Source organism: Carcharodon carcharias, chromosome 21 (genome assembly GCF_017639515.1).
Source record: "Carcharodon carcharias isolate sCarCar2 chromosome 21, sCarCar2.pri, whole genome shotgun sequence".
In the NCBI taxonomy this organism is placed as follows: Eukaryota; Metazoa; Chordata; class Chondrichthyes; order Lamniformes; family Lamnidae; genus Carcharodon; species Carcharodon carcharias.
The window spans coordinates 25,613,779-25,641,611 of NC_054487.1; the positions used below are offsets into that span (position 1 = coordinate 25,613,779).

The 27,833-nt window shown below is 39.9% G+C and overlaps 1 protein-coding gene across 9 annotated transcripts in view; it reads right to left on the bottom strand.

The window, feature by feature from the left end:
• Nucleotides 1-27,833, bottom strand: part of LOC121293187 (protein kinase C and casein kinase substrate in neurons protein 2-like) — a 123,167-nt gene that overhangs the window by 43,143 nt on the left and 52,191 nt on the right. For 8 of the 9 annotated variants that reach the window (XM_041215978.1, XM_041215984.1, XM_041215983.1 and 5 more), the window contains 3 exons: nucleotides 20,426-20,527; nucleotides 4,875-5,031; nucleotides 266-501 (listed from right to left, as the gene is read on the bottom strand). In XM_041215978.1, the coding sequence (XP_041071912.1) occupies nucleotides 266-501; nucleotides 4,875-5,031; nucleotides 20,426-20,479 (447 nt within the window). In that variant the 5' untranslated portion in view covers nucleotides 20,480-20,527. The remainder of the gene's footprint in view (nucleotides 1-265; nucleotides 502-4,874; nucleotides 5,032-20,425; nucleotides 20,528-27,833) is intronic. The other variant, XM_041215985.1, reaches the window with a different exon arrangement.

A 27,833-nucleotide genomic window follows, 5' to 3' on the forward strand; every position in this document is an offset into this window, starting at 1 on the left:
GCTGTACCTCTTCTGGTCAAAAGAGTAGACAAAAAACTTGCTAGTAGTTCTCTGCTAGAACGTGTCATCTGGAGGTAAATCACATGATTCTTCCTCATTCTGTGGCCAAATTGGAGAAGATCGATCTTTGGTTTTCCCCTCCTTTTTTTGGCCTTCATTCAGAACTTAGAAATCCACTTCAAATGTGTTGCTCATAATATATTTGAAAAGATTTGTGTAATGCTATTCACAGTCTAGCCCTGATAGATCATTTGTTACTCCCTACCTCCTTCAATTTCTTGGCCCAGGGTTTCTGTGCTTTACGGAATCCATCCTCTGCCTCTTTTGTTTCTTTGAAGTTTGCCATCATTTGCTTGTGGTAGGCCTCCTTCTGCCAATTCTTGACTTTTTCAAAGTCTTCATTCATCAATGCAGACTTGACCTCTAGGTGCAGCTCACTGACCTTTTCTGCCTCAGTCATTAATGATATCCATGCTTTCTCTAAAGTTCCATACTGCGGTCCTGCAAAGATCACAAGTCAACAGATATAAGGTCATGCGCTTGTATAAATTATATTGGCTATTCTAAGCAATTCTCAAAGTATTACATTATCCACATTTAGCTTAACTTCAATTTTACTGAATGCAAAACCATATTTATATTAGTGAATGCAAAGAATCTGGATGAATTGAACAGAAAGGACAAGAATGTAATATGGGCAAGGGTCAATTGTACTTAGGCCGCTAATTTATCATAGGGTGACAAAAGAAGAAATGGTGTTCATGACATCGGAAGTGCAGCCCCAACATGTTATTTATTGCAAAGGATTTTTTAATAAACTATGTAAAATTGTATCTGCTTACATGAGCCTACTGGTGTAGGAATCAGGAGCTTTCATTGTACTACACAGTTCAACCGTTATTCTCTATCCTGTGTACCAATTCTTGGTGTCAACTGTTTTAAAAGTTAGAACCGGGTAAGACTTGACCAAGAAAAGAGACAGACAACTTGCTCCCAAGCCTCAAATCTTGAGATGACAATGCAAGTCAGATTAATTAATACATAATTTGAAATGAAAACTGACAAATTATCTCAAATGATACTAATTCAGCTCCACAAAATTTCACCTTGCAAATGGTATCAAAATATCAATTTGACAGCTTTCATTTTTGGAACATAAATACCATTAACTAGAACAGGCTATTTTCTTTACCCTCAGCAAAGTTGGTGGTGTTTAAATTACAATGTGATATTTGTTGCAAGTTTTGAGAGGGCTTTAAAAGGTCCCTACTTTCTCTCCAATTTCTTTCATGCACATGACATGCATTGGTGATGATGTAGGTGGCCAAACTCCACAGCTTCTGTCAATGGCACTCTGAACCAGTAGTTGCATGTCAGAGGTCAGAGACAACTCTCCAAGTTTCACTTCCTATTTTAAAGGTGAAAAACTCTATGGCATGAGGAGGAAATCAATCTTACATAATACAATGCTATTGTACAGCCTATGTGCTGTATTATACAGCATATGCGCCAGTGCACTCTATTACCCACTTCAGTATTATATTGCTACTGTAAAAAACAAACTAGCTGTTTATCACAAAACTGATTCTATTTACACCGAACGATTAATGCTTGTGGCTGATTTCACTGAGTGAGATCCCAAGTCAGTAGTGTGGCTGAATTTACCCTAATAATGTAAGGTTTCATTCAGCTAAATAGTATGTCTTAATAATAGGAAATTAATGCATGTAGTGATGCAACTTTTTAAAAAAAATTTTGCCTTTTTCCATGACTTATACACAAAGAAAGCTTTAACCATAACATTTTGTTAGGGACATAATTATTAATATACTTAAACACATACAGCACAGAGGTGCTTTATTGTAGAGAAAGACCACAGTAATATTTAATCATACTGTCATATGTATTAACAACTATATCTTGGTGGACAATGCAATATAACTCCCTCATTCAAACAAATATATTTATGGTGAAATAATATATAGAAGTACAAATTGGCTTCCTTCATTTACATTTGCTTTTGGTTTAAAAAAAAGCAGTAGCTAACCCATTGGGAACCATATACTGTAATGTTCTATGTCCTAAAGGCAACGAATAGAGTTGGTACATTATCACAGATTCAATTGTAATTAATTAGTGCTGGACTGAACTGCTGGATTAATTGATAATGCACTTTACAGAGTTAAAAACTGTGAGAAGAACTCACTCAGACATTTTTAAGCTTGATCCATTTAAAACAAAAACAGAAAATACTAGAAACACCCTGGCCAGGCAGCAACTGTTGACAGCACGCAAATCAGTTGACATTTGATGTAAAACTTTTCCCCAGACAGTTTTGAGGAAGGATTTATATCTCAACCATGAACTGACTTATGTTTTATCATTAGATGCCCCAAGATTTCAGATTCCCAGCTGCAGCATTTTGTCTTTTGTTCATAGTGGTACACTTAATTTTCCAATGAGTTTAGGTATTAAGTTTTCATTCATTAAAGTTTTCGGCAAAGCAAAAATGATTAATGGTGAAGGGAAGCATTATTTTTGCTATTTAATTTATATTATTTTATATTACAATTTAAAGTCTATTTGAAGATTCTTTTTTCAAAGAAAATTTTTTTTGGGATTCCATCAATGAGAAAATTTTTAGGGCCCTTTAGAAAATTTTAAAATCAGGCTTAAAGGTGGCCAATCCTGCATAAGGGAACAGGATTTGGAAAAAATCCCACCCCAATAACATCAATAATCACTGATAAATACCTCTAATCAATACATTAATGACATCAATTATTTGAATATCTGATGTTTGCCACCACTAAGTACCTCAGCAATTCTGAGAAAAAGGTTTGATACTAGGATCCCAGCTCCTAAGATATTGGAAACTACTGAAATTATGGCATATTAAGACTATATTTTAATTCCCCATGGTCCTGAATGTATTCCTCCACATGTTTCTTATACTCTGTTCCAAATCTCTGTGGAAGTGATTTTAATATGAGAGGCCCTGCTTCAATGACTTGTGCATGGCATGTCGGGAAATTTTTTTTAAAAAAAGATAATTCGACAGTAACTTTACAAGGAATTAAATAAATACTAAAGGGGAAGATTGCAGGGCTATGAGGAAAGAGAAGGGGGAATGGAACTAACTAGATAGCTCTTTTAAGAGCTGAAAAAGACATGATTGGCCAAACAGCTTCCTTCTGAGCTATAATATTCCAAGATTTGAAGCCAGCATGCATCCTTCTTCTTGTCAAATTAATCAGTTACAGTGTACATGTATTTAAGAGTATTTATTCGAATACCACTTACATTGTGCATTACACCGAAGCATGAAAGCTTAGATTAACTTAAAAATTGGCAAAGCAAGACAACACATGACTGAAACTTAATATTACCCAAAACGGAATTATCTTTCATTAAAACTGTCTGAGTTCATCAACTCCAGGCTCATCACTGTCAACAAAAAGTATTTAGGGTTTTCCTACAAAACTTTGGATGAGAAAGATGTATACAATTGCAAGATCTTTCTTTTTAATAATTGTAAAAATTGTGAATCCTCAAATTTGCTGAGAAGTACCAGAAAAGTACCATTCTAACCCACTGTAGGACACTTTTATACAAATCATAGTGTATGATGATCAACAAGCCTTGAAACAGATGTATTGTGTAACAACAAAGTTGTGATGTTACCATGCGTGCAACGAGCAGGAGGGGTGGACTATGGAACATCGCATTTGGAGAAGGCATTGGGCTAAAGAACTTACAAGAGCTACAAGCGTGGCAACAAGTTGAAACTTGCAATGACTGGGCTGATCGGATAAGTGTTGAGACAAAGACAATGGAAGGTGCAATCAGTAGAAAATGCCTGTGATGGACAATGGAATGATTGAACGCCAAACAGATAAGCTGAAATTGACTTTTGGGCAAATATGGTCAGAGACAGCAAGCATGCTGACATCATGGTAGCTGGAATGTAGCCAAGAATTTTAAAGGTCGGAGCAGGATATGATCTGTATTGCAGTCGGGAAGGAGTGATCTGTTCAGTCACTGGAAGATATGCAAGTGGTCAGTGGATCGACCACCCAGGGTGAGCCCCAGCAGCAGGGATACCAAGCAAATGGTAAGTATTGTTTTCTATAACTTGAAAATAAGGTTTAGTAATGGCTCCACCACATATAAGTGGAAATAATACTCTCCGTGTCTGTCGTTATTCTAAGAGGTCCAACTCAAAGTATTGATTTCTAAACTATCCTTCACTAAATACTTCCATAAGCTGAGAAAGAGAACTGACAGGAAACTGAATCTGTATTACTTCATTGGGAAATTGCACAGGTTAGGTTAGAGCACAATCAGACAGCGTGATAGTAGGCAATTGTTGCTTTTTCTTCTTTCCATTAAAATAATGCATTTAAAAGTAGTAACCTGATACAGTTCTATTAATACAGCTGAAAATGGGTTGGATCACTTAAAAAAAGAGTATCTTGAATAAAGACGTCCAGTCCTCCACCTGTGAGAAACCGGATTTGAAGATCACTGAAAGTGACTCAAAACAATTTGAGCTTTCTGACCTAGTGCAATTAGTGAAATCTGCCAATTTCAACCTTTGGCATAGCCAGTTTGTGGGCAGGATCTGATTCAGGCAAGTTGAATCTTGAACCAGTGTAAAAGATTATAGAAAACAGAAAAGTTTAAAAATCTTCAATATTTTGCACTGTTTCGACTGATTCCACATGGATAACACTGAACGCAGTAGCATAAGTGAGCTTCAAATAATAAATTTGACAAACCAAGAAATATGTAATATATAGCTTTAATTGACAATAAAGCCTTTTGAGAATCTTTTGATTTGGATAATCATAGGGCAAAAACTCAACCTTTACCTTTCTCTATCTGCTGTTTCCACTTTTTGGCCCATTCTGTAAGTTGTTGAGCATAATTCTTCTCTATCCGAGCACGGTCATGGAGGCAAGTCATGAGCTCACTACAGAGTCTGTGGCCATCATCAAAGCGCTTTACTGTGCGCTTATAGTTTCCAACCTATACATACCAAGGAAAGAGATTAATAGTGCTTAATGAAAATTATGAGTACTTGTTTGCTAGCTGCAAGGAAATGAAATAGCCAACTGCATCAAGTTAGCACAAAATGTAAGAAGCTTTGGTTCAGTAGTAAGACTCTTGCCTGTGACTCAAAAGTTGTGGGATCATGCCTACCCCACAGCACCACCCCTACACCACATGGTGCAATAAGAGTGAGTGCTGCATTGTTGCATGCACTCTCTGTTGGATGAGACATTAAACTAAGGCCCCAGTTTGCCTTCTCAAGTGGACATGAAAGATTCAATGACACTATGTTGAACAAGTGTAGGGAGGACTTCTCCCGGGTTGTCCAGCCAATATTTAACTCAATCAGCATCATTAAAATAAAACAGATTATCCAATCTTTGTCTCACTGCTGTTTGTGGAACTTTGTTGTACTCAAATTAGCTGCTGTTCACTGAATAGTGCCATGGGATCTTTTATGTGAGACAGTAGCCAAGGTTCAACAACTTATCTGAAAGGCTGATTGCCATGCTGCTTTGATTCTGAATATCTACTTCATTTTAAGATATATGCCGAAAAAGGGTTTTAAACCAGCCAATAGTGCAATACAGTTAACTACATGATTAGAAGAAATAAACATGGCAGAAATACTATTTATTACATAAACAATGGTTAAATTCTGCTTTTATCAATCATATTTTACATGAATGCTGTGGATTTGTGTTGAACAGATACTATTTTCTAGAGTATTCTGATGTAATTTTTTTGGTTTGTTGGATGCTTTTAACTTGATTAAGGAGAATATTACAATGCTATACAGAGATGATATCTAGAGTGGTCAAAATATATTTGTTTGGAGTCAAGAGACAGTAGAGGTACCATTACACTGCTGGGCGTATTTTATAGACCACCAACTAATGGGAAGGATATAAAAGAGCACATTTGCAAGGTAATTACAGAGAAGTGCAAAAACTATATCATAGTGATAATGGGGGATTTATAAACTGGGGTTTCTGAAATGTGTTCAGGAGAATTTTCTAGAATTCTCTGGCCCAATGAGGAAACAGCATTGCTGAATCAAGTGTCTGTCAGAGAACAATAAGGTAAGAGTGATCATAGAATCACAAGGTTTAGGTTAGCTGCAGAAAATCACAAGGAGCAATCTAGAATAAAAGTACATCATTGGAAGAGGGACAATTTCAATGGGGTGAGAACAGATATAAACCAGTTAAACTGGAATCAAAGGTAGGCAGGCAAACTGGAAATGAACAATGGGCTTTTTTTAAAGAGAAGATAGTTCAAAAAAGACGAGGTGCATTTCTACAGGGGTGGGGGGATGGAAGAGTAAGGCAAGCAAAGCCAGAGCTCCCTGGAGGATCAAAGAGATAGAAGAGTAAGATAAAGCAGTAAAAGTGTGCATATGACAGATGTCAGGTAGCTAATGCAAGTGAGAACCAGAATTCATACATAAAGTTCAGAGGGAAAGTGAAATAGGAAATAAGAGAAGCAAAGAGAGAGTACGAGAAGAGGTTGGCGACTAACATAAAAGGGAATATAAAAGTCTTCTGTTGGCATATAAATAATGAAAAGTTGATGAGGAGTGGAGATCAATTAGGAACTAAAAAGGGGATTTATGCATGGTGGCAAGCAGCATGGCTGAGGTACTATATGAGTATTTGCATCTGTCTATCAAGGAAGAGGATGCTACTGAAGCCATAGTAAAAAGGTAATTGAGACTCTGGAAGGGCTAAGCATTGATAATGGGAAGGTATTAGAAAGGCTGGCTGTACTTAAAGTTGATAAGTCACCAGGATCAGATGGGATGCAACTGAAGATACTGAGGGAGGTAAGGGAGAAAATTGCTGAGGTACTGGCCATAATCTTCCAAACTTCCTTAGATACAGGAAGATGATTGGAGAATTGCAGATGTTACGCCCTTATTCAAAAAAAGGTGTTAGAATTAACCCAGCAACTACAGGCCAGTCACAGTTTAACCTTGGTGGTAGGAAAGCTTTTAGAAAAAATGATCAGAGATAATATTAAGATAATATCACTTGGACAAACATGGATTAATTAAGGAAAGCCAGCATGGATTTGTTAAAGGTAAATTGTATTTAACTAACAAGATTGAATTTTTTGATGAGGTAACAGCAAAGGCTGATTAGAGTATTATGGTTGATGTGGTGCACATGGACTTGCAAAAAGCATTTGATAGAGTGCCACATAATAGCCCTGCCAACAAAGTTGAAACCCATGGAATAAAAGGGACAGTGGCAGCATGGGTAGAAAGTTGGATAAATAACAAGAAACAAAGATTATTGGTTAACAGTTGTTTTTCAAACTGGAGGGAGGTGGGGATCTCCAGGGGTCAATAAATACTAGGACCACTGCTATTCTTGATTTACTTAATGACTAGACTGGTTGTGCAGGGAACAATTTAAAACTTGGGACATATTACGAGCTGAGAAGGATAGCAATAGACTTCGAGAGGACATAGACAGGTTGATGGAATGGGCGGACATGTAGCAGATGAAATTTAATTTTGGTGGGAAGAACGAGGGGAGATAATATAAATAAAGGGAGCAAATCTAAAGGGGGGGTGCAGGAACAGAGACACCTAGAGTGTTTGTACATAAATTGTTGAAGGTGGAAGCAGAGGTTGAAAAACTAGTTTAAAAGACATTTGGAGTCCTGAATTTTATGAATAGATGCATAGGGTACAAAAGCAAGGAAGTTATGAATAATCTTTATGAAACACTGTTGGCCTCACCGCAGTACTATGCCTAATTCTGGACATCATGCTTTAGGAAGCACATGAAAGCTTTAACGAGGGTGCATAAAGAGTTACAAGAATGCTTTCAGTAATGAGGGGTTTCAGTTACTTGGGTAGATTGGAGAAGCTTGGATTGATCTCCTTAGAGAAGGTGGAGAGGAGTTTGTTAGAGCTAATTAAATTCATGACGGATCTAGGCAGAGTCAAGAGAGAGAAACTGTTCCCACTGACGGAAGGGCTGAGAACCAGAGGATACCAACGTATGGTGAATGGCAAAGAACCAATGGCGACAAGAGGAAACAGGTTTTATGCAGGAAGTGGTTCGGATCTAGAATGCCCTACCTGAGAGGACAGTGGAGGCAAATTCAATCATGGCTTTTAAAAGGGAATTGGATAAGCAGCTGAAGTGAAAGAAATTTGTGCAGTGCTATGGGAAAATGGTGGGAGAGTGGGACTAGCTGAATTGCTCTTGCAGAGATGGCAGGCATACGCTGGGCTGAATCAACATTCAGCTTTGTAACTATTCTATGATTCTGTAAAAACGAGCTTTCAAAATATTTTGGTGCATTAAAGGTGATGAGCTATGGCAAATACGACGAACACTACTAATTACCAATCTGTAGCCATTTCAACTTACATTAGTCATGCTTAACTGTCATCATGGCTGATGAATTGCTTTCTTTGCAGGATGCGAAGGACAGGTAAGATCATTTAACAAAAAATGAAGGATTAATATGGGCAATTCAGCTCAGCCAATGCAACACCTGATTGGCAATGAGTCACACAGGCTATGACATTCCAGATTTGATCTCCATTCTATGTCGAATTAGCTAGTTCCAGCTAATGCAGCAAAATGCACATTGCAACTATTCTCCCTATTCCTGGGAAATGAGAGGGGAAGGTAATTAGTTAGAGTAATTATTCTGGATTGTCAACCAGTGACTTGTACTGAGTACTGGCAGGCAAGGTCAGGTTTGTCTGTATTGCCCACGCGCCCCACCACCCCCCATTGTTGAATGGCACATGAGGCTCCCAAATGAAAAATGGCCATTAAGGTGTGCTACTAGATGGGTGCTAGCAATAGTGGAGTTCAGTTCATTTAAAAGAGCATTCGACCATCCACACACAAAATATACAAGAGCAGTGCTGGTCAGTCTATGCAATATTTAATGAAAAAGATCTGAAAAACTCAAAAAGGGCTCCAGCTGGATTAGCATTCAAAACAGCAACAAAGGCTGACATTCTGGGTGTGACCCTTCAAAAGGACCATTCAGAGGAAGGAAATGTTAAACTTCAACAAGTTAAATGGTAAACTTTCTTGCTTTGTCAGATGTTATTTAATCGGCACAGTATTATCAGCAGTAATGACTTTTGCTTTTATCTTGAATATTTTCAATACGTTTTGTTTTGCAATTTCAGCTCTACACAGCCAAAAGCACAAGACAGACTAAAACCTTCATGATCTCATGGTATGGTCCACAAAGGAATTAAGAGCTACTAAGGAAGCGAAGCAATATACAAGTCCAGCTTACATTGTAAACTTCACCTGACAAGTAACTTTGCTGAAAAAAATTACCTCATTACCTTGGTTTATCGAATTTTGCAGCATAGGTGGTGGTCATTCTGCCCATTACACCTGTGCTGACTTTCTGAAAATGTTACCCCTTGTCCTTTCCCTGTAGCTTTTAAATTAACATTTCAGTTAGAACTAGTCCTACCAAGTTTCCAAAACATAAACCTGTCTTTTCTTTAGTTTTGATGCTGATGGATTTGTTATGTATTTCTAACATTTTTCTATTCTTGTCTAGGAAGTATAGTTATGGGGGCAGGACCATAATGATCCAAGACTACAAAAAACGCACAATTTGCAAACATGGTTTCACTTGCTTCATCTTAAATGAGGTCTTTGCTTCTTTTTCAAGTTTAACAATACCCCCCAACTGTTTAAGCTTCACTGAAGTTGTGCCAAACAGCAATGATTTCTGTTCATTGGTGTACTACTTGCAGATGATACAAGTTGCAAGACAAATTTAGCTCTTCATAATACTGATTAAAACATGCAGGCTATGTTCTGAACCACCTACAAGATATTGAAAAACACAATATTTTACAGTAATGTGTTTTGCAACACTGTTGCGAAATAATTATTGCCATAAGCTTCACTACAGTGCTTTGTACTGAAAGAATGAAGTATTCCAAAATATAATGTTGAAACTGCTCTTAGAAATATCATGCAGCTAAATGGCACTAAACTTGTTGGTTTTTAATAAGATCCATGAACGCAGAGCAAGAGTTCAGGAAATTATGTTTTCCTGCATCCCCTCTCTACACATGCATATAATCATTTAAATATTGTATTTGATATCAAACTTAGTTGGTGACTGAGACCTTAATCAGACAACAGTGAATGAAATATGCTCTAGCAGCAGGGATGCAAGTACTAGAAATGCATATGCTACTTAAAAAGGTCTAAGCTGTACCTCTGGCAATATCACATCACTTAAAAATTTCCATGTATCCTTCAGAATATGAACATGTTGATGTTTTCTCCAACTGAGTGATATCCAATCTTTTCTTCAACTCAGCCAAAAGCCAACTGTGGCTTAAATGAAAATTTACTTGGTATGTTTCAAATTAACATTATCACGAAAGTATAATTTTCAAAATATTATTTTGATTTATTGTAAAAGTAGGTTAATAGTGGGGTTTGGATAGTTTCTCTGTGCACGTGTGTGTGTGTGTGTGTGTGTGTGTGTGTGTGTGTGTGTGTGTGTGTGTGTGTGGAGGAGGGGCTAATTGAATTGCAGACAGTTGGCCTGGAGGTTTTGCTTCATCAAAAGAAGCTAGGTTTGAAATGTTAAATACATAAACATGGCTGAGGTTTTAGAATGCGAGGTAAGGAGAATTTGCATTTCTAGATAAATCAGGGTAGTCTGAATTTCAAAGAGACAGTAGGATGTTACATCTAGCCAGAGAAGCTAGGCCAAGCACTGTATTTGTTTTTCCCAAAGGTTACTGATAATATTAGCATCATTAAATGATTTATATTATGAGAAAGGTAAAGTTCCAAAGACATATGGAAACAAATGGGATTCACATTAAAAGGGAGAAACATGTAAAAAGGAGAAGAGGCTGTGTGTCAGGGAAGGCATTGTGAGGTCTAACACAAGTGTAAGAAGCTCCAGTATATGTGCATTCAGCCAGATGGCTACAGAAACTGAAGCTGGGAAAAGCCAATTTGAATTCTACGTATTGTGGTAACTTGTTGGCATCTGTTTAAAATCTTTTTTTTAAATCGTTACCTTAAGAGGGTGTAACTGAAAGCCAGGTTAATTAGGGGTTTTAGGAGTCATTATAATAGTAATTTGTTGATCTATATATGTGCTTGAAAGTTTTTCTTTTGTTAATAAATATTTGATGTAGTTTTTTTTAAGAGTCTTGGTGGACAAATTACTTCTGAATTCAGGGCAGGCATCTCAAAATAAATTACAAATTGCAAAACTGTTGTGACCACATGATCAAGTTTCCTCTGTGGATTTGATCCACCTGGCACACATCATCTGCCACGTCACAACAAACTGGTGGCTCTTTGTGGGATATTTGAAACTTTTGACTGGTTTGGAGTTAGTAAATCTTAAGGTTACAAGTACGAGAACCACTTTGAATTCAGGAGATGATGTGAGGGATTATTTTTCAAGTGGTGAGACTGCAAAAATGGTTGTATCCAAAGTTAAAAGGTTTTGCAAGTAGAAGATATAATTCTGATTGAGTTACAGAAAGTATCTAAGGGTAACTTAACAGACTTGTCTGATAAGTTGCAGTTGAGATTGCCTGTAGGGGCAAAGAAAGCAGACATAGTTGAAATAATAACACAGCATTTGAAGTTGAAAGTGATACACGACACTAGTGAGTCACAGCTGGAGGTAGTGAAACTTCAGTTAGAAATGAGGAAGCTTGAATTTAAACAAGCAAAGGAACTGAAAATACTTGAATTTAAGGCAAAAGAAAAAGAGATATTTTCAAAAAGAAATGGAAATGTGAAAACGATCTCCAGATAGAAAAATTAGCAATGGAGGAGAGAGAGAAGGAAAGAGACAGAGTACTGACTTAAAAGGCTGGATTTTAAAAAGAGACATCAGATGCTGAGGAAAGTTCTGATGTGAAAAAGTTGTTAATCTAAAACTCAGTGGGGAGATGTTTAAATTTGTGCAAGCTCTTCCGAAGTTTGAAGAAAGAGATGTGGACACGGTTTTTATTTCATTTGAGAAGATAACTAAACAGATGAAATGGCCACAAGAAAATTGGACACTGTTGTTACAGTCCAGGTTAGTGGGTCAAGCACATGAGGTTTAAATTTCAGTCAGAAGAAATGTCAGTTTTAAGGATGTGGTAAAAAAGGCTATTTTGAGTGCATATGAGTTGGTTTCTGAGGCATACAGGCAGAAATTTAGGAATATACAAAAATAGCCTTGGGCTTATATTGAGTTTGAGAGAGTAAAACAAAGTAATTTTGACCGGTGGATGCTAGCATTAAAGATAGAGGCAACATATGCAGCTCTTAGAGAAGTAATTCTTTTGGAAGAATTTAAAGATGCAATTCCTTCAGTAGTGAGAACTCATGTGGAGAAACAGAGTTAAAATGCAAGACAAGCAGCAGAAATAGCTGATTATGAGTTAGTTCATAGATCTAAACCTTTTTCTCATCACCCTCTTAAATCAGAGAAGGATAGAAAGTGGGAAGGTGAAAGGAAGGTGGGTAGTCAGGGAAGAGAAGGAGTAGGTGGAAATTCCCAGCAAGTTTTTTTCTCAGACTAAAAAGGAAGGTGCTGAGGTGCTGGGAAGTGACACTCAAAAATTGAGGTGTTTTCATTGTAATAAAGTTGGACACACAAAGTGTGTTGGAAATTACAGGGAAAATCTGTTGGAATTATTAGGATACAGAAAAGTTCTGCAAGTAAAAATACTGTGGATTCAAAGGTTCGGGCACAGGAAAAAAACAGTGGTTTGTGTACAGGTAAAATGGGAAGAATCAGTGATAAGTAAAGAAGTGGGAATGTGCTCACAATTTATCCAAGGGGGTTCTGAGAAGCAGGGTGCAGAAATGCTTAAAGCTTTTGTATGTGAAGGGGAAGCCTTTCCATGTGTACAGGGTGGAGTAGGTAAAGATATTAAAATTTTAAGAGACAGCGGCTAGTCAATCCTTAATGTTGTGGGACAGTGATATTTGTTGTTCAGAGGGAGTATTACAGGAACAGGTGAGATTCATGGAGTGTAAATGGGATTCATGGAGATGCTAAACCTATTCCATTGTAGAAGGTTAAATTTAAAGAGTAAGTGGGAACCAGGTGAGGTGATTGTTGGAATAGCAGAAAAATTGCCCAATGCAGGGGTTCAATTTATTTTAGGTAATGATATGGCTGGGTCTTCGATGTGGGTGATGCCTAACATAGTTGAGCAGCCTGTAGAGGTGTTTGCAACAGAAGTGTTGCAGAAAGAGCATCCGGGATTGTTTCCAGATTGTGTGGTAACAAGATCACAAGCTCACAGGCCAAAACAGAGAAAAAAGGAACATAAAAGGCATGGAAAGGTGTTGAAGTTCAATTGGCCGACATTGTATTTGATAAGATTGTTCAAGAAGAGAGAATGGAGGGGAATGCAGCTGGGGTATTAACGGAGGGGGGGGGGGGGGCGGGGAGTACATCAGGTTGCTATGCCATTTGGATATGGAAATGAGATCCTGAGAATAGCTCATGAAATTCCAATGGAGGAATACTTAAGAATTAGAAGGACACAGGCAAAAATACAAAAACATTTTTATTGGCCTGGATTGCATAGAGATGTAGTCAAATTCTGCAGACATGTCACACATGTCAGGTGATAGGGGAACCACAAGCAGTGATTAAGTCAGCACCTTTAATTCCAATTCCAGCATTTGAAGAATCTTTTACTAGGGTCATGATTGATTGTGTAGGGCCCCTCCCTAAGACTAAAAGTGGAAATCAGTACTTACTGATAATAATGGATGTGGATACAAAGTTTCCTGAAGTAAAACCTTTGAAAAATATTACAGTAAAGAGCATTGTGGAAGAGTTGACTAATTTTTTTTTTTACAAGATAAGGCATTAAGCAGGCTGCCTACAGAAACCGAAGCTGGGAAAAGCTACTTTGAATTCTAACGTCTAGGGTATTGCGGTAACTTGCTGGTATCTGTTTAAATTTTTTTTTAAACTTTTGCCTTAATTGGGTTGTAACTGAAAGCCAGATTAAATAGGGGTTTTAGGAGTCATTATATTAGTAATTTGCTGACCTACGTATATGCTTGAAATCTTTTCTTTTATCAATAAATGTTTAATTTAATTTTCTAAAAATCTCTAAAGTCTTGGTGGGCTTATTACTTCTGGATTCAGGGCACGCAACACAAAATAAAATACAAATCGCAAAACTATTGTGACCGCATGATCAAGTTTCCCTAATGGTTTGATCTGCCTGGCACATATCATCTGCCGCATCATAACACATACTGAATGGAACCCAAGTAAGGTTATGCAAACATATTTAGTAATAAGTTTTATTAATAATGTTAATTAAATTTCCACAAAAAATGTACCATATACACTCAAGTAATGGTTCATATCGTGTAAAGGTTGACCCCTGATTTCTGTCTAAAAAGATCCAAACTCTGCACTGGCCACCTGCTCGCAGCTGAAGTCAAACTCACCCTGATGCATACCTACTCAGTGATAGAATCATTGAACAGCACATTAAAGGCAGCTGTTCAGCTTCTTGTGTCTGTGCACATCAACACATGATGTCAAGAGTACCATCTCACTGGTGTGCAGTGTTCCCGCAAATCCCACCCTCTAATATGGCAACATTGTATCAACATGGAACGGCAGATACCCAACCCAGTTCAAACTTAAAGTTGTCGAGACTGCACAGCAGACAAATAATTATGCAGTAGCTACAGAATTCAAGATATCAAAGATGAATGTTAGAGATTAGAAGAAGCTATCTCCACAGTTTAAACAGATGCCCAAGAATAAATGCGCAGAGGAAAGCCTAGCATGTAGCTGCAGTTGGAAAACAAAGTTACAAAGTACATCAATGAAAATCATCAGAATTGATTCTATTTCTTTCCAAATCTTTGCCCTAAAACAAGCAAGAACATTAGGTGTCGCAGATTTCAAAGCCAGCCCTGGATGGTGTACCAGGTTTATGAAGAGGAACAATTTTGTACCGTAACAGAAGGTCAATATTTCACAGTGTCTTCCAGTAGAACTTGATGGCTGATTTATCACAATTCAGCAATTTATAATCAAACATCGACAAAAGAATGGATACAGATTGGCCTGTATTGGGAACATGGATGAGACTCATGAATATTGACATGCCAGCCAATCAAATGGTGAGACAAGTTAGAGAGAAAACAGTGTTAGTGAAGTCAACTGGCCACGAAAAGAGTAGGTTCTGCTGTCATGTATATCAACGGGACAAAGCTAAAGCCAGTGGTGGCGTTCAAGAGAAAAACCCTCCCAAAACAGCAATATCCAAAAGGAGTAGTCGTGCACGTTCACAATAAAGGGTGGATCGATGAAGGTAGCTTGAAAAAATGGCTGAGGAAAGTTTGGAGTTTCCAACCAGGAGGTTATGCGAAAAAAAGTCTTCTCATTTTGGGACACATTCAGTTCACATCTTGTCGATATGTTGTTGCTGAAGTTAGATTACAAAACAGTGATATTGCAGTGATTCCTGGTGGTCTAACTAGCTTTGATCAACCATTGGGTGTCTCTCTAAACAAGCCTTTCATGAATACCATGAGAAAAAAGTGGAAGGACTAGATGATCAGAGGAGAGAAGACATTCACCAAGGGAGGCAGAAATACCGGCTCTGACATTAGCAACCCTGTGAGAAAGGGTTGTAAAAGCTTGAGATGAAATCAGAATGAAGATTGTCATCAAATCTTGCAAGAAATGTAGGATATCCAATTCATCTGACAGCACAGAATTTGATTATTTGTGGAACGATATGGCTGATGACGACATGATTGCTGATGAAGATGATGTTGATGATCCATATGTTGATGCCATTCAAGAAAAATATTGGGATGCGTTATTTGGCTCTGAAGACGAGGAGGGGAGTGATTTTTATGAACTTTAATAAACACTCATTGCATGCTCTGCTGCTAAGTAGTATTCTTTGCTGTGCCATGAAAGAAGCTTAATGCAATTGTATAAATTTGTATATATGGCTTTTGTTTTTCATGAATTTGATAAATGTGATGAATTTACTGTACACAAATTAATGTCTGACTCCATGGAGGTTATTATTTATTCATAAATGAAAATGCTAGAGTCCATTATTAAGGAAGAAATAGCAGGACATTTAGAAAAGCTTAACGCAATCAAACAGAGTCAATATGGTTTTGTGAAAGGGAAATCACATTTGACAAATTTGTTTGAGTTCTTTGAGGATATAACAAGCAGAACAAGCAGAGTTGATAAAAGGAACCGGTAGATGTAGTGTATTTGGATTTTCAGAACGCGTTCGATAAAGTGCCACATAAAAGGTTACTGCACAAGATAACAGCTCACGGTACTAAGGGTAATGTATTAGCGTGGATTGAGGATTGATTAACACAGAAGACAGAGTCAGGATTAATGGGTCTTTTTCAGGTTGGAAAGACGTAACTAGAGGAGTGCAACAAGGATCAGTCCTAGGACCTCAATTATTTATTATCTATATTAATGACTTGGAGGAGGGGACAGAGTGTAGTGTATCCAAATTTACTGATGACACAAAAACTGGTGGGAGGGCATGTTGCAATGCAGACGTAAGGAATCTGCAAGAGGATATAGATAGGTTGAGTGAGTGGGCAAAAACTTGGCAGATGGAGTTTAATGTAGAAAAGTGTCACATTTATGGTGCAAGTCCAACATTTTCATTAACACAATACAACAAATAGGGAGCAGAAGTGGACCATATGGCCTGTTAAGCCTGCTCCGCCATTCAATATGATCATGGCTGATGTTGACCTTCAACTTCATTTTCCTGTCTTCTCTCCATATTACTTGGTTCCCCAAGGCTTAAATCTGACTATCCCAACCTTAAATGTGTTCAATGAGGGAGCATCAGCAACTTTCTGAGGTAGAGAATTCCAAAGCTTCACCATCCTCTCAGTGAAATAATTATTCCTCATTTCATTCCTAAGTGATCAGTCCCTTATCCTAAGAGTCTAGCCATATTTTAGACTCCCCAGCCAGTGGAAACAATCTCTCAGCATCTACCCCATCAAGCCTCTTCAGAATTTTGTATGTTTCAATTAGATCATCTCTCCAGCTTCTAAACTCCAGAGAATATAAACCCAATTTACTCAGCTTCTCATCCCAGAGAACAATTTAGTGAACCTTCGCTGTATCGCCTCCTTGCAAGTGTATCCTTTCTTTACTGCGGAGACCAAATCCGCACCCAGTATTCCAGATGTGGTCTTACTAAAACCCTGTACAATTGTAGCAAGACTCCTTTACTCTTGTATTCCAATCCCCCTGCAATAAAGGCCAACATGCCATTTGCCTTCCTGCTTGTTGCACCTCCATGCTAACTTTCTGCGCTCCTTGTATGAGCACACCCAAGTATCTTTTAACATCATCACTTGACAAGTTTCACGCCTTTTAAAAAATATTCTGCTTTTCTATTCTTAATACCAGAATGAACAGCTTTGTACTTCCCTAGTCTATACTCCACCTGCCATCTTATTGCTTATTTAATGACCGGGACTTTTGATCCCGTCGTGGGCAGGACCTGGCACGGGCGAAGTGGCGCCCCAGCCAGAAGTCCATTGATTTGCGGCGGGACGGAAGATCACAGTGGCGGGTGGGTGCAGAAAATCCCGCTGAATAGTTCATTGATCCACCTAGCTTGGTGTCAGCAGCAAACTTAGGTATATTACTCTCTGTCTCTTCCTCTAAGTCATTAGTATAGATTGGAAATAGCTGAGTTTCCAGCACTGATCCCTGTAACACTCCACTATTCATCACCTGCAAACTTGAAAAAGCCCCATTTACGCCCACTCTCTGCCTTCTATCTGTTAATCAATCTTCTATCCAAGCTATTACCCCAACTTCATGAGCCCTTATCTTGCTTATTAACCTTTTGTGAAGCACCTTATTGAATGCCTTTTGGAAATCCAGGTATACTACATCTGCTAGTTCTTCTTCACTAGTTACATCCTCAAAAATTCTAATAAATTTGTCAAACAGGGTTTCCCCTTCGTAAAACCATGTTGATTTGTTCTAATCATACTAAGTGCATTGTCAAGAATTCCTTAATAATAGATTCCAGCATTTTGCTAACAAGTGATGTCAAGCTAACTGGGCTGTAGTTCCCTGTTTCTCTCTCACTCCTTTCTTGAAAAGTATTGTAATGTTTGCCACCTTCCAATCTGATGGGACCATTCCCAAAACTAGGTAATTTTGGAAAATCATAGCTAATCCACTATCTCTGCAACTATTTATTTTAGAACTCTAGGGTGTAGGCCATAGGTCCCAGGGGTTTGTTGGATTTTAATTCCTAAAATTTCATCAATACTTTTTCTCTCCTGTTATTAATTTCCTCAGTCTTTTTAGCACCTAGGTTACTGTCTATTTCTGGCATGAAACTTGTGTCTTCTACTGGGAAGACAGAAAATATTTGTTCAATGTCTCTGCCATTTCCTTATTTCCCATGATAATTTCCCCTATCTCTGCTTCTAAGGAACCAACATTTACTTTAGCTACTCTCTTCCTTTTAATATTCCAAGAAAAGCGCTTACAATTTATTTTAATATTTCTGATTAGTTTACTCTCATTCTAATTTTTCCTCTTTTAATCAACTTTCTGGTGGTCCTGTGCTGGTTTCTAAAACTTGCTAAGGTGTTTTGCAACATTGCAAGCCTCTTCTTTTAATCTAATACTATCCTTAACTTCCCGAATAAGCTATGGATAGGTTTCTTTTGCTGAATTTTTGTTTTTCAATGGAATGTATTTTTGTTGAATTTTGAATTGTTTCTTTAAACGTTCCCCATTGTTCATTTTTCTTTTATCTATTCTTTCACGGGAAGTAGGCATCACTGCCAAGGCCAGCATTTGTTGCCCACTTCTAACTGCCCTTAAAACTAGTGACTTCCAGAGCCTTTTAAGAAGACAGTTAAGAATCAACCACGTTTTTATGGGTCTGGAGTCACATGTAGGCTAGACCAGATAAGGACATTAGTGAACGATTGATGATAGTTTCATGGAACCATTACAGAGACTTAGCCTTTTATTCAATATTTTTTATGAACTGAATTTAAGTTCCCTGAGCTGCTGTAGTGGGATTTGAACCCATGCCCCCAGGTAACTTCCAAATACCTCTGAATACTAGTTCAGTGACATTACGATTACAACATCAACTCCTTGTGCCTTTTAGTCTATTTACACAATTAACTTAAGCAAGTTCTCCCCTCATACCTATGTAATTGGCTTTAAGTTTTAAGATTCTTGTGTATTATTGGAATATGTCACTTTCAACCTTAACATGGAATAAAATGGTATTATGGTTAATATTTCACAGTGGATCTTTTACTATGACATTACTAATTAACCCTGCTTCATTACACAATACTAGATCTAAGATATCTTTACCTCTAGTTATTCCACAACATATTGCTCCAAGAAACTGTCACAAAAACAGTCTATAAACTCATCTTCTAGACTACTCTTGCTAATTTCCCCCACAATTACATTGCCACTCCTCAGAAGAATCAGCCCACAGTTTAAACTGAGCACATCTTGAATTAAATGTTCAATCAGGGCACAAATGCCTCCAAACCTACTCAAAACTGAGGAGAAAATTTTCAGGGTTTAAAATTACAATATTGAACGTTTGATGCCTACTGAAAAGAAAATGGCCATAAAATGGCCACAATGCTGTTTGGAAGCTCCTCTCTCAACTGTAACTTCCAAATACTGCACAACCCATCCTGCTCCCACTACCCAAGAGCGCCAAACTTTATGCTTGAAGCTAAGGTGCAATGTAACAGTACCAAGATTGACCTTGTGACCTTTTTTGTCTTTTTAAACAGAGATTGACTGTGCTTTCTGTTCTCCAAGCATGAGTAAACTTATGCTATATACTGCTTTACAATATTTTGGCAACAAAAAGCAACCTAATGAACCATGGAGGTGATTTGGGAAAATATTAATGAAAAAGGAATACATTTGGTTCAGCCACTACATAAATATATGAAGCGTAAAAATTTTGCTAATGTCTTCCTCCACACTAACATCCCCCATACCAATAAACTGACATTTGCTTTACACACAAGTACCATTCCTTCACAGTTTAAGGGTGGCAATTTTCTCCAAAAAGCATAAATCGTTTTGATTCAAACTTAGCATGAAATCCCTATCCAGGTCAAAGCTGGTAACTAGTAGTGCTTTTTGCTTGTCCTATCCATTATTTTCCTAAATATATATAACCCAGTACTACAAATTGTGAAAAAAAGTGTGTATGTTTGATGAAAATTTTGAAAATTGAACCAGACTGAACAACACAGAAAAAATTGCAGGATGAAATAATAGGAAGACAGCAATTCAACCATACCTCCCAAAAGCTATCACTGGGTGCTTCAATCACAATTGAATCATCATATGACATGATGGTGCTTTACGTGTTCCAGAGCTGGCAGTTGGAGATCTTCCAAAGCTAAAAAGATAGTGAAAAATAAGTATTAGTGGAAACATAACATAGAATAACACAGTAACTAATTACTTTTCAAGCATATCTGACAGGGATTTCATCATCTCCAAAGCAAAGCTTGAACTAGTTGATCAGAAAGTATATTGGAAGGCTGTATCTAGTCTCTCTTCTGTATGCACAAGTGCACTGCTTCCCAGCTCAACACATTTCTTCTGCTAGAGGGACAGCAAAGATCTATACTGTCTATGCTGGTTGACAGGAAAACTGAGTACCGCAAGAAATATTTTTGATCCCTCTTCCCTTTCTTTACTACTAAACATGATCACAGAACTTAAAAGTATACACCCAATGTTTAGGATTTTAAGTCTTATTGCAGGCTTACAAAGCTGTATTTCAGTCAGCACACAGTGAAACCTATTCTAAGTTGCCCTGTACATCTATTTTTTTCACTCCCTTACTCTAGCCCCTTAACAGGAACTTTCAGTGGATGGCACCATATTTGATACCACTCTTCTTCTGATAAATCTTCCAGTATATGGGTGCAATTTCCCATCCGGGACCAGGTCCCGTGGCGGGGGAGGGTGTTGGGACAGGGAGTGTTTCCAGCTGCGGAGGCCGACGGGAAATCCCATGGAATCTTGTATTCCCGGCGGCATTAATTATGTAGTCGGGGGTTTCCCAACATCTAGTCAGGGGTTTCCCAACATCTAGCGCACCGGGGCGGGCTAGATGACGTGCATCTTGCCATCATATCTGGACACCATATTTAAGAGGTGCCTAGACATCCAACTTATCGCCAAGTCCAAAAGAGATGGCAGCAAGCGGAGAGAGAGGTCCCACACCTAAGTTCAGTGATACATCCCTGCTCATCCTCCTTGACCAGGTGGAGGTCAGGAAGAGTGTTCTTTACCCAGCTGAAGGGAGGAGGCAGTCGAGCCAGGAAACCAACCGTGCATTGGTGCAGGTCGCCAATGATGTAAGTGCCCAGGCTGTCCAGCGCAGGTCAGCCATCCAATACCAGAAAAGGATGAATGACCTCATCTAGTCCGCCAGGCTAATGAAGTTTCAGCTGTTCAGACTAACCACAATGAAACTGATATGTCAGGGGACAAGAGCCTCAGTGGTAACAACATAAGGTCATGCCTCATAGCCCCACTGCAATGCATCCACTTTGCCCCCTTCCCCCTTTCACATAGAGAGATCAATGCTGTATGCAAAGGGGTGGGGGGAGAATGGACTCAGGCGCAGAGGGCACCAACAACCTATGCAAATGTCATGTCTCTCTGAGCCTTATCCTTGCACTGGACGGAGCTGACCTACAGCCCTTCTGGACAACTTGCAGAGCATTAAGGCCATGCTACGCAATCAAGTGGGTTACCTCTAAGAGTGGAAATATGAGAAATGAACATGAAATTGCTATGTACAAATGTTTGCAACATACAATTCCTTTCAAATCCACCTTTTCTGTTGTCTTTGAGCAGGCTAATTTGAGGCACAACTTGGTGAGAACAGCAGAAGATGGGAGGGGGGCACCCACATCTGCAGTTTCTCACGGGATTCAAGGACAGGGCTGCCCAGCTGGCAGGTGTGGAGCGAGAGCGGGCAATTGGAGATGGGGAGACTGGATTTGGGCCTCCACCCAGTAAGGATCCATGGTATAGAAGCCTGAGGCAAAGGGTGCCTCCACGCTGGAGGCAGCTCAGGCTGTCACTCACTCTCTCTCTCACTTACAGGTGAAGAGGCCAAGGTCCGAGCCAGGGGCATCCCTGTCAGTCCTCAGCAGAAGCCCAACTCCAGGTAGGAAGCAGGAGAAAAGACAAGAGAGAGAGATGTGCACCTGTAGAAGTATTACAGCAGACACCTGCACCCTCCACCAGCCCAGAGACACACACCTCACGGTTATCAGCTCTAGTGTAGGAAGGGTCTCACACTCTTGGTGATCACCGCACAGACACGCCCATAACAGGAGGAAGCAGGGTCAGCTGGGGAAAAGACATCTGTGAGGTCCAAGTCCAATAAAGGGCCTCTGGAATCAGCCTTCCAACTAATGGCAGAGAGTCAGCAACAGAAGGGGGAACATCAGGCAGAGGAGTTGGAGGTCCTCAACAGCAGTATGTCTTCCTGCTGGCTGACAAAGTGCTGTCGACCTGTGTGTGTGCATTGAGATCTCCACTGGGAGACTGGCGGACTCCACGGAGATCCTAGTCCAGCAGATCCTGCCAGAAATGTGCACAGGCCTGAGCTCCACCACAGTAGCCATGGAGGAGCTTCTGCAGTTGACACGAGAGGGTGACAGGGCAGCTCGACCTCTCTCCAGGTGCCCTTTCCCCTCTAGAAGTCAGGCCAGGGTTGCTGGGAGGAGGAGTGGCAGCTGGACACCCCTGGGACATCCACTCAGGAATCTCACGAGGTTATCCGGCCATTCTGAATACCCTCTGCCCGTGACCACTTCAACCTTATTTTCTGGCACCACAGGGGGAGCAGCTGGCTCACAGGAGGACAGTCAAAGGAAGCCGGGGTCCTACCGGCCTTGGTTCTCCAGGGGACGGCCGCCAAAGTCATCCAAGGCAACAGGGCCAGCTAATCAGCAGGCTGCCTCCACCCCTGCTGTGGATGTCAGGGGAGCAGCTATAAGTAGTACCGGGCCAAGGAAACTCAAGAAATACTGATCATAATCAGTTGCACGGGCAAACAACTGATTATCACAATTAGGGAACTTATGTAACTATAATCACTATCACTTCATAAATGCCTACAGTCTTGTTTCAGCGTGGTCCTTAAGACTTACCGAGGTTCCAGTAGGACTTTCACCTGCAGCCATTAGCAGGATGCAAATCAGCTTCACTCTAGCCTCTGGCAGGAATCATGAACCATCAGAAGATCCCGCCATCATTTCATGCCGGCACGAAACCAATTTTTGCACCTTCTGGCGAATTCTTCCCCCACCCACTGCCATTGAACTTGCCGATGGGGGCATGGGAGAATTTCGCCCTATATATTTTGTAGAATAACAATGCCCAATCTACATATTCCAAATTATACTTTTAAACTGATCCTTTACATCTTAAAAATGATAGCATTTTATCTCAAACTACAATGAAAATCAATGGAAAAACCCTGTTTTGGAAATGCCAACATTTATCTGCAGTACCTGTTACGCCTGTATGTGATGGTGTGACTGGTATTTACAGCGTTAAAGGCTGTTACATACCTTGGAAATACTTGTGCACTTCATATAGGAAAATGTATGACTCTGCAGGGAAACATTTGTTTTTACTTGTTGGAGGTTGGTGTCACTGGCCAGGCCAGCATTTATTACCCATCCCTAGTTGCCTTAGTTCAAAGGGCATTTAAGAGTCCACCACATTGCTGTGGATCTGGAGGACCAGGGAAGATTTCCTTCCCTAAAGGACATTAGTGAACCAGGTGGGTTTTTATAACAATCAATGGTTTCATGGTCATTATTAGATGATGATCTATCATCTAATCTAATCATCATTAGACTTTTAATTCCAGATTTTTATTGAATTCAAATTCCACCATCTGCCATTGGCAGAGCATTACCCTGGGTCTCTGGATTACTAATTCAGTGACAATACCACTACGCCATCGCCTCCCCCAACATGATCTCCCTCTAATTTAGATAATGTTGTAGCTTGTCAGGTTCAGGTTTTTAAGAATCTGTATACCAAGTATAAATGTACTAAGTATAAAAATAAGTAAACAATACTTCAATATACCATAAATACTTGAACTAAATACTTATTCATAGGCCACATTCATCTTCACTAACCAATTCCTGAACTATACTGCTAATGTTTTTATGGCAAAATGGTTGTTCAATCTCTGTCTTGGTCAGAAATTTTCTGCCATAGATTGCCAAAACTATTCCCCTACCTTGCCTGCCAACAATCGAAAACAGTACTTCCATGTGATAACACCAGACTTATATTGCAGCACTTAATCCCTGACTTTGCAAGACATGTTAGTAAATAAACAAAACTTCAACAACCAGGAATGATCCAAGTTTATAATCCCTGATAGAACGAATATACTGTTTGATATGGTGTTAATGCACAATGATTATTTGTTTGGTGCTTTCAAAGAAATAAACAAACTTGGAAAAAAAAGATTTACCTAATCAAAAACTTATAGAATACATTTACTGTTTGTGCGAGCCATTTTCTTCATCTACAACATTATAGTGTTATACATGAAAGTAATATCAATCTCATTTACACTGAACTACACCCTTTTTATGTATCATAGTTTGGTGACAATGTGTAATAAAATCCAATTTCCTGCCATTTGTGCAAAAAATCTTGCAGAGGTGAAACTTGATAATTTTATCACCAGGGTGCTGGGACCAGAACAATTCCTGACAATATTTGAAGAGAAACTGGCTGCATTGAGATAGGCAGCGGCAAGGCCTTGGAGGGATTTGCAATCAAAGTTGAGAATTTTAAAATCAAGACATTGTTTGACCAGGAACCAAAGTAGGTCAGAAAGCACACAGGTGATAGGTGAATGGGGCATGGTGAACGTTAAGCCACAGCCAGAAGAGTTTTGGGTGACCTCATGTTTACAAGGATAGAATGTGGAAGATCAGTCAAAAGTGCACTGAAATGGTCAAGAGGTAACAAAAGCATGGATGAGGGTTTCAGCAGATGAACAAAAACAGAATTACCTGGAAAAACTCAGCAGGTCTGGCAGCATCGGCGGAGAAGAAAAGAGTTGACGTTTCGAGTCCTCATGACCCTTCGACAGAACTTGAGTTCGAGTCCAGGAAAGAGCTGAAATATAAGCTGGTTTAAGGTGTGTGTGTGGGGGGCGGAGAGATAGAGAACAGAGAGGTGGAGGGGGTTGGTGTGGTTGTAGCGACAAACAAGCAGTGATAGAAGCAGATCATCAAAAGATGTCAACAACAATAGTACAATAGAACACATAGGTGTTAAAGTTAAAGTTGGTGATATTATCTAAACGAATGTGCTAATTAAGAATGGATGGTAGGGCACTCAAGGTATAGCTCTAGTGGGTTTTTTTTTATTTTATATAATGGAAATAGGTGGGAAAAGGAAAATCTTTATAATTTATTGGGAAAAAAAAAAGGGGGAAACAGAAAGGGGGTGGGGATGGGGGAGGGGACTCACGACCTAAAGTTGTTGAATTCAATATTCAGTCCGGAAGGCTGTAAAGTCCCTAGTCGGAAGATGAGGTGTTGTTCCTCCAGTTTGCGTTGGGCTTCACTGGAACAATGCAGCAAGCCAAGGACAGACATGTGGGCAAGAGAGCAGGGTGGAGTGTTAAAATGGCAAGCGACAGGGAGGTTTGGGTCATTCTTGCGGACAGACCGCAGGTGTTCTGCAAAGCGGTCGCCCAGTTTACGTTTGGTCTCTCCAATGTAGAGGAGACCACATTGGGAGCAACGAATGCAGTAGACTAAGTTGGGGGAAATGCAAGTGAAATGCTGCTTCACTTGAAAGGAGTGTTTGGGTCCTTGGACGGTGAGGAGAGAGGAAGTGAAGGGGCAGGTGTTGCATCTTTTGCGTGGGCAAGGGGTTGTGCCATAGGAGGGGGTTGAGGAGTAGGGGGTGATGGAGGAGTGGACCAGGGTGTCCCGGAGGGAGCGATCCCTACGAAATGCCGATAAGGGGGGTGAAGGGAAGATGTATTTGGTAGTGGCATCATGCTGGAGTTGGCGGAAATGGCGGAGGATGATCCTTTGAATGCGGAGGCTGGTGGGGTGATAAGTGAGGACAAGGGGGACCCTATCATGTTTCTGGGAGGGAGGAGAAGGAGTGAGGGCGGATGCGCGGGAGATGGGCCGGACACGGTTGAGGGCCCTGTCACGCGCATCCGCCCTCACTCCTTCTCCTCCCTCCCAGAAACATGATAGGGTCCCCCTTGTCCTCACTTATCACCCCACCAGCCTCCGCATTCAAAGGATAATCCTCCGCCATTTCCGCCAACTCCAGCATGATGCCACTACCAAACACATCTTCCCTTCACCCCCCTTATCGGCATTCCGTAGGGATCGCTCCCTCCGGGACACCCTGGTCCACTCCTCCATCACCCCCTACTCCTCAACCCCCTCCTATGGCACAACCCCTTGCCCACGCAAAAGATGCAACACCTGCCCCTTCACTTCCTCTCTCCTCACCGTCCAAGGACCCAAACACTCCTTTCAAGTGAAGCAGCATTTCACTTGCATTTCCCCCAACTTAGTCTACTGCATTCGTTGCTCCCAATGTGGTCTCCTCTACATTGGAGAGACCAAACGTAAACTGGGCGACCGCTTTGCAGAACACCTGCGGTCTGTCCGCAAGAATGACCCAAACCTCCCTGTCGCTTGCCATTTTAACACTCCACCCTGCTCTCTTGCCCACATGTCTGTCCTTGGCTTGCTGCATTGTTCCAGTGAAGCCCAACGCAAACTGGAGGAACAACACCTCATCTTCCGACTAGGGACTTTACAGCCTTCCGGACTGAATATTGAATTCAACAACTTTAGGTCGTGAGTCCCCTCCCCCATCCCCACCCCCTTTCTGTTTCCCCCTTCTTTTTTTTTCCCAATAAATTATAAAGATTTTCCTTTTCCCACCTATTTCCATTATATAAAATAAAAAAAAACCCACTAGAGCTATACCTTGAGTGCCCTACCATCCATTCTTAATTAGCACATTCGTTTAGATAATATCACCAACTTTAACTTTAACACCTATGTGTTCTATTGTACTATTGTTGTTGACATCTTTTGATGATCTGCTTCTATCACTGCTTGTTTGTCGCTACAACCACACCAACCCCCTCCACCTCTCTGTCTCTCTATCTCTCCGCCCCCCACACACACACCTTAAACCAGCTTATATTTCAGCTCTTTCCTGGACTCGAACTCAAGTTCTGTCGAAGGGTCATGAGGACTCGAAACGTCAACTCTTTTCTTCTCCGCCGATGCTGCCAGACCTGCTGAGTTTTTCCAGGTAATTCTGTTTTTGTTTTGGATTTCCAGCATCCGCAGTTTTTTTGTTTTTATTTCAGCAGATGAAGTTGGGTGATACTGTGGAGGTGGAATGTATGCCCGGAAGCACATTTCAGAGTCAAATACGACACCAAAGTTGTAAACAGGCTGGTTAAGTCCCAGAATGTTGCCAAGGAGAGGAGTAGAGTCAGCAGCTAGTGTTACATATGTGTACATTAAGATTATTTTTATTTGGAAGTTGTAACTTGTAAATAAATGAAAGAACACCTGGTCTGAGGGGCTGGCAGAAAGGCCTGAGGTAATTGCAGATCAAAGTGTGGCCCATGTTATGTT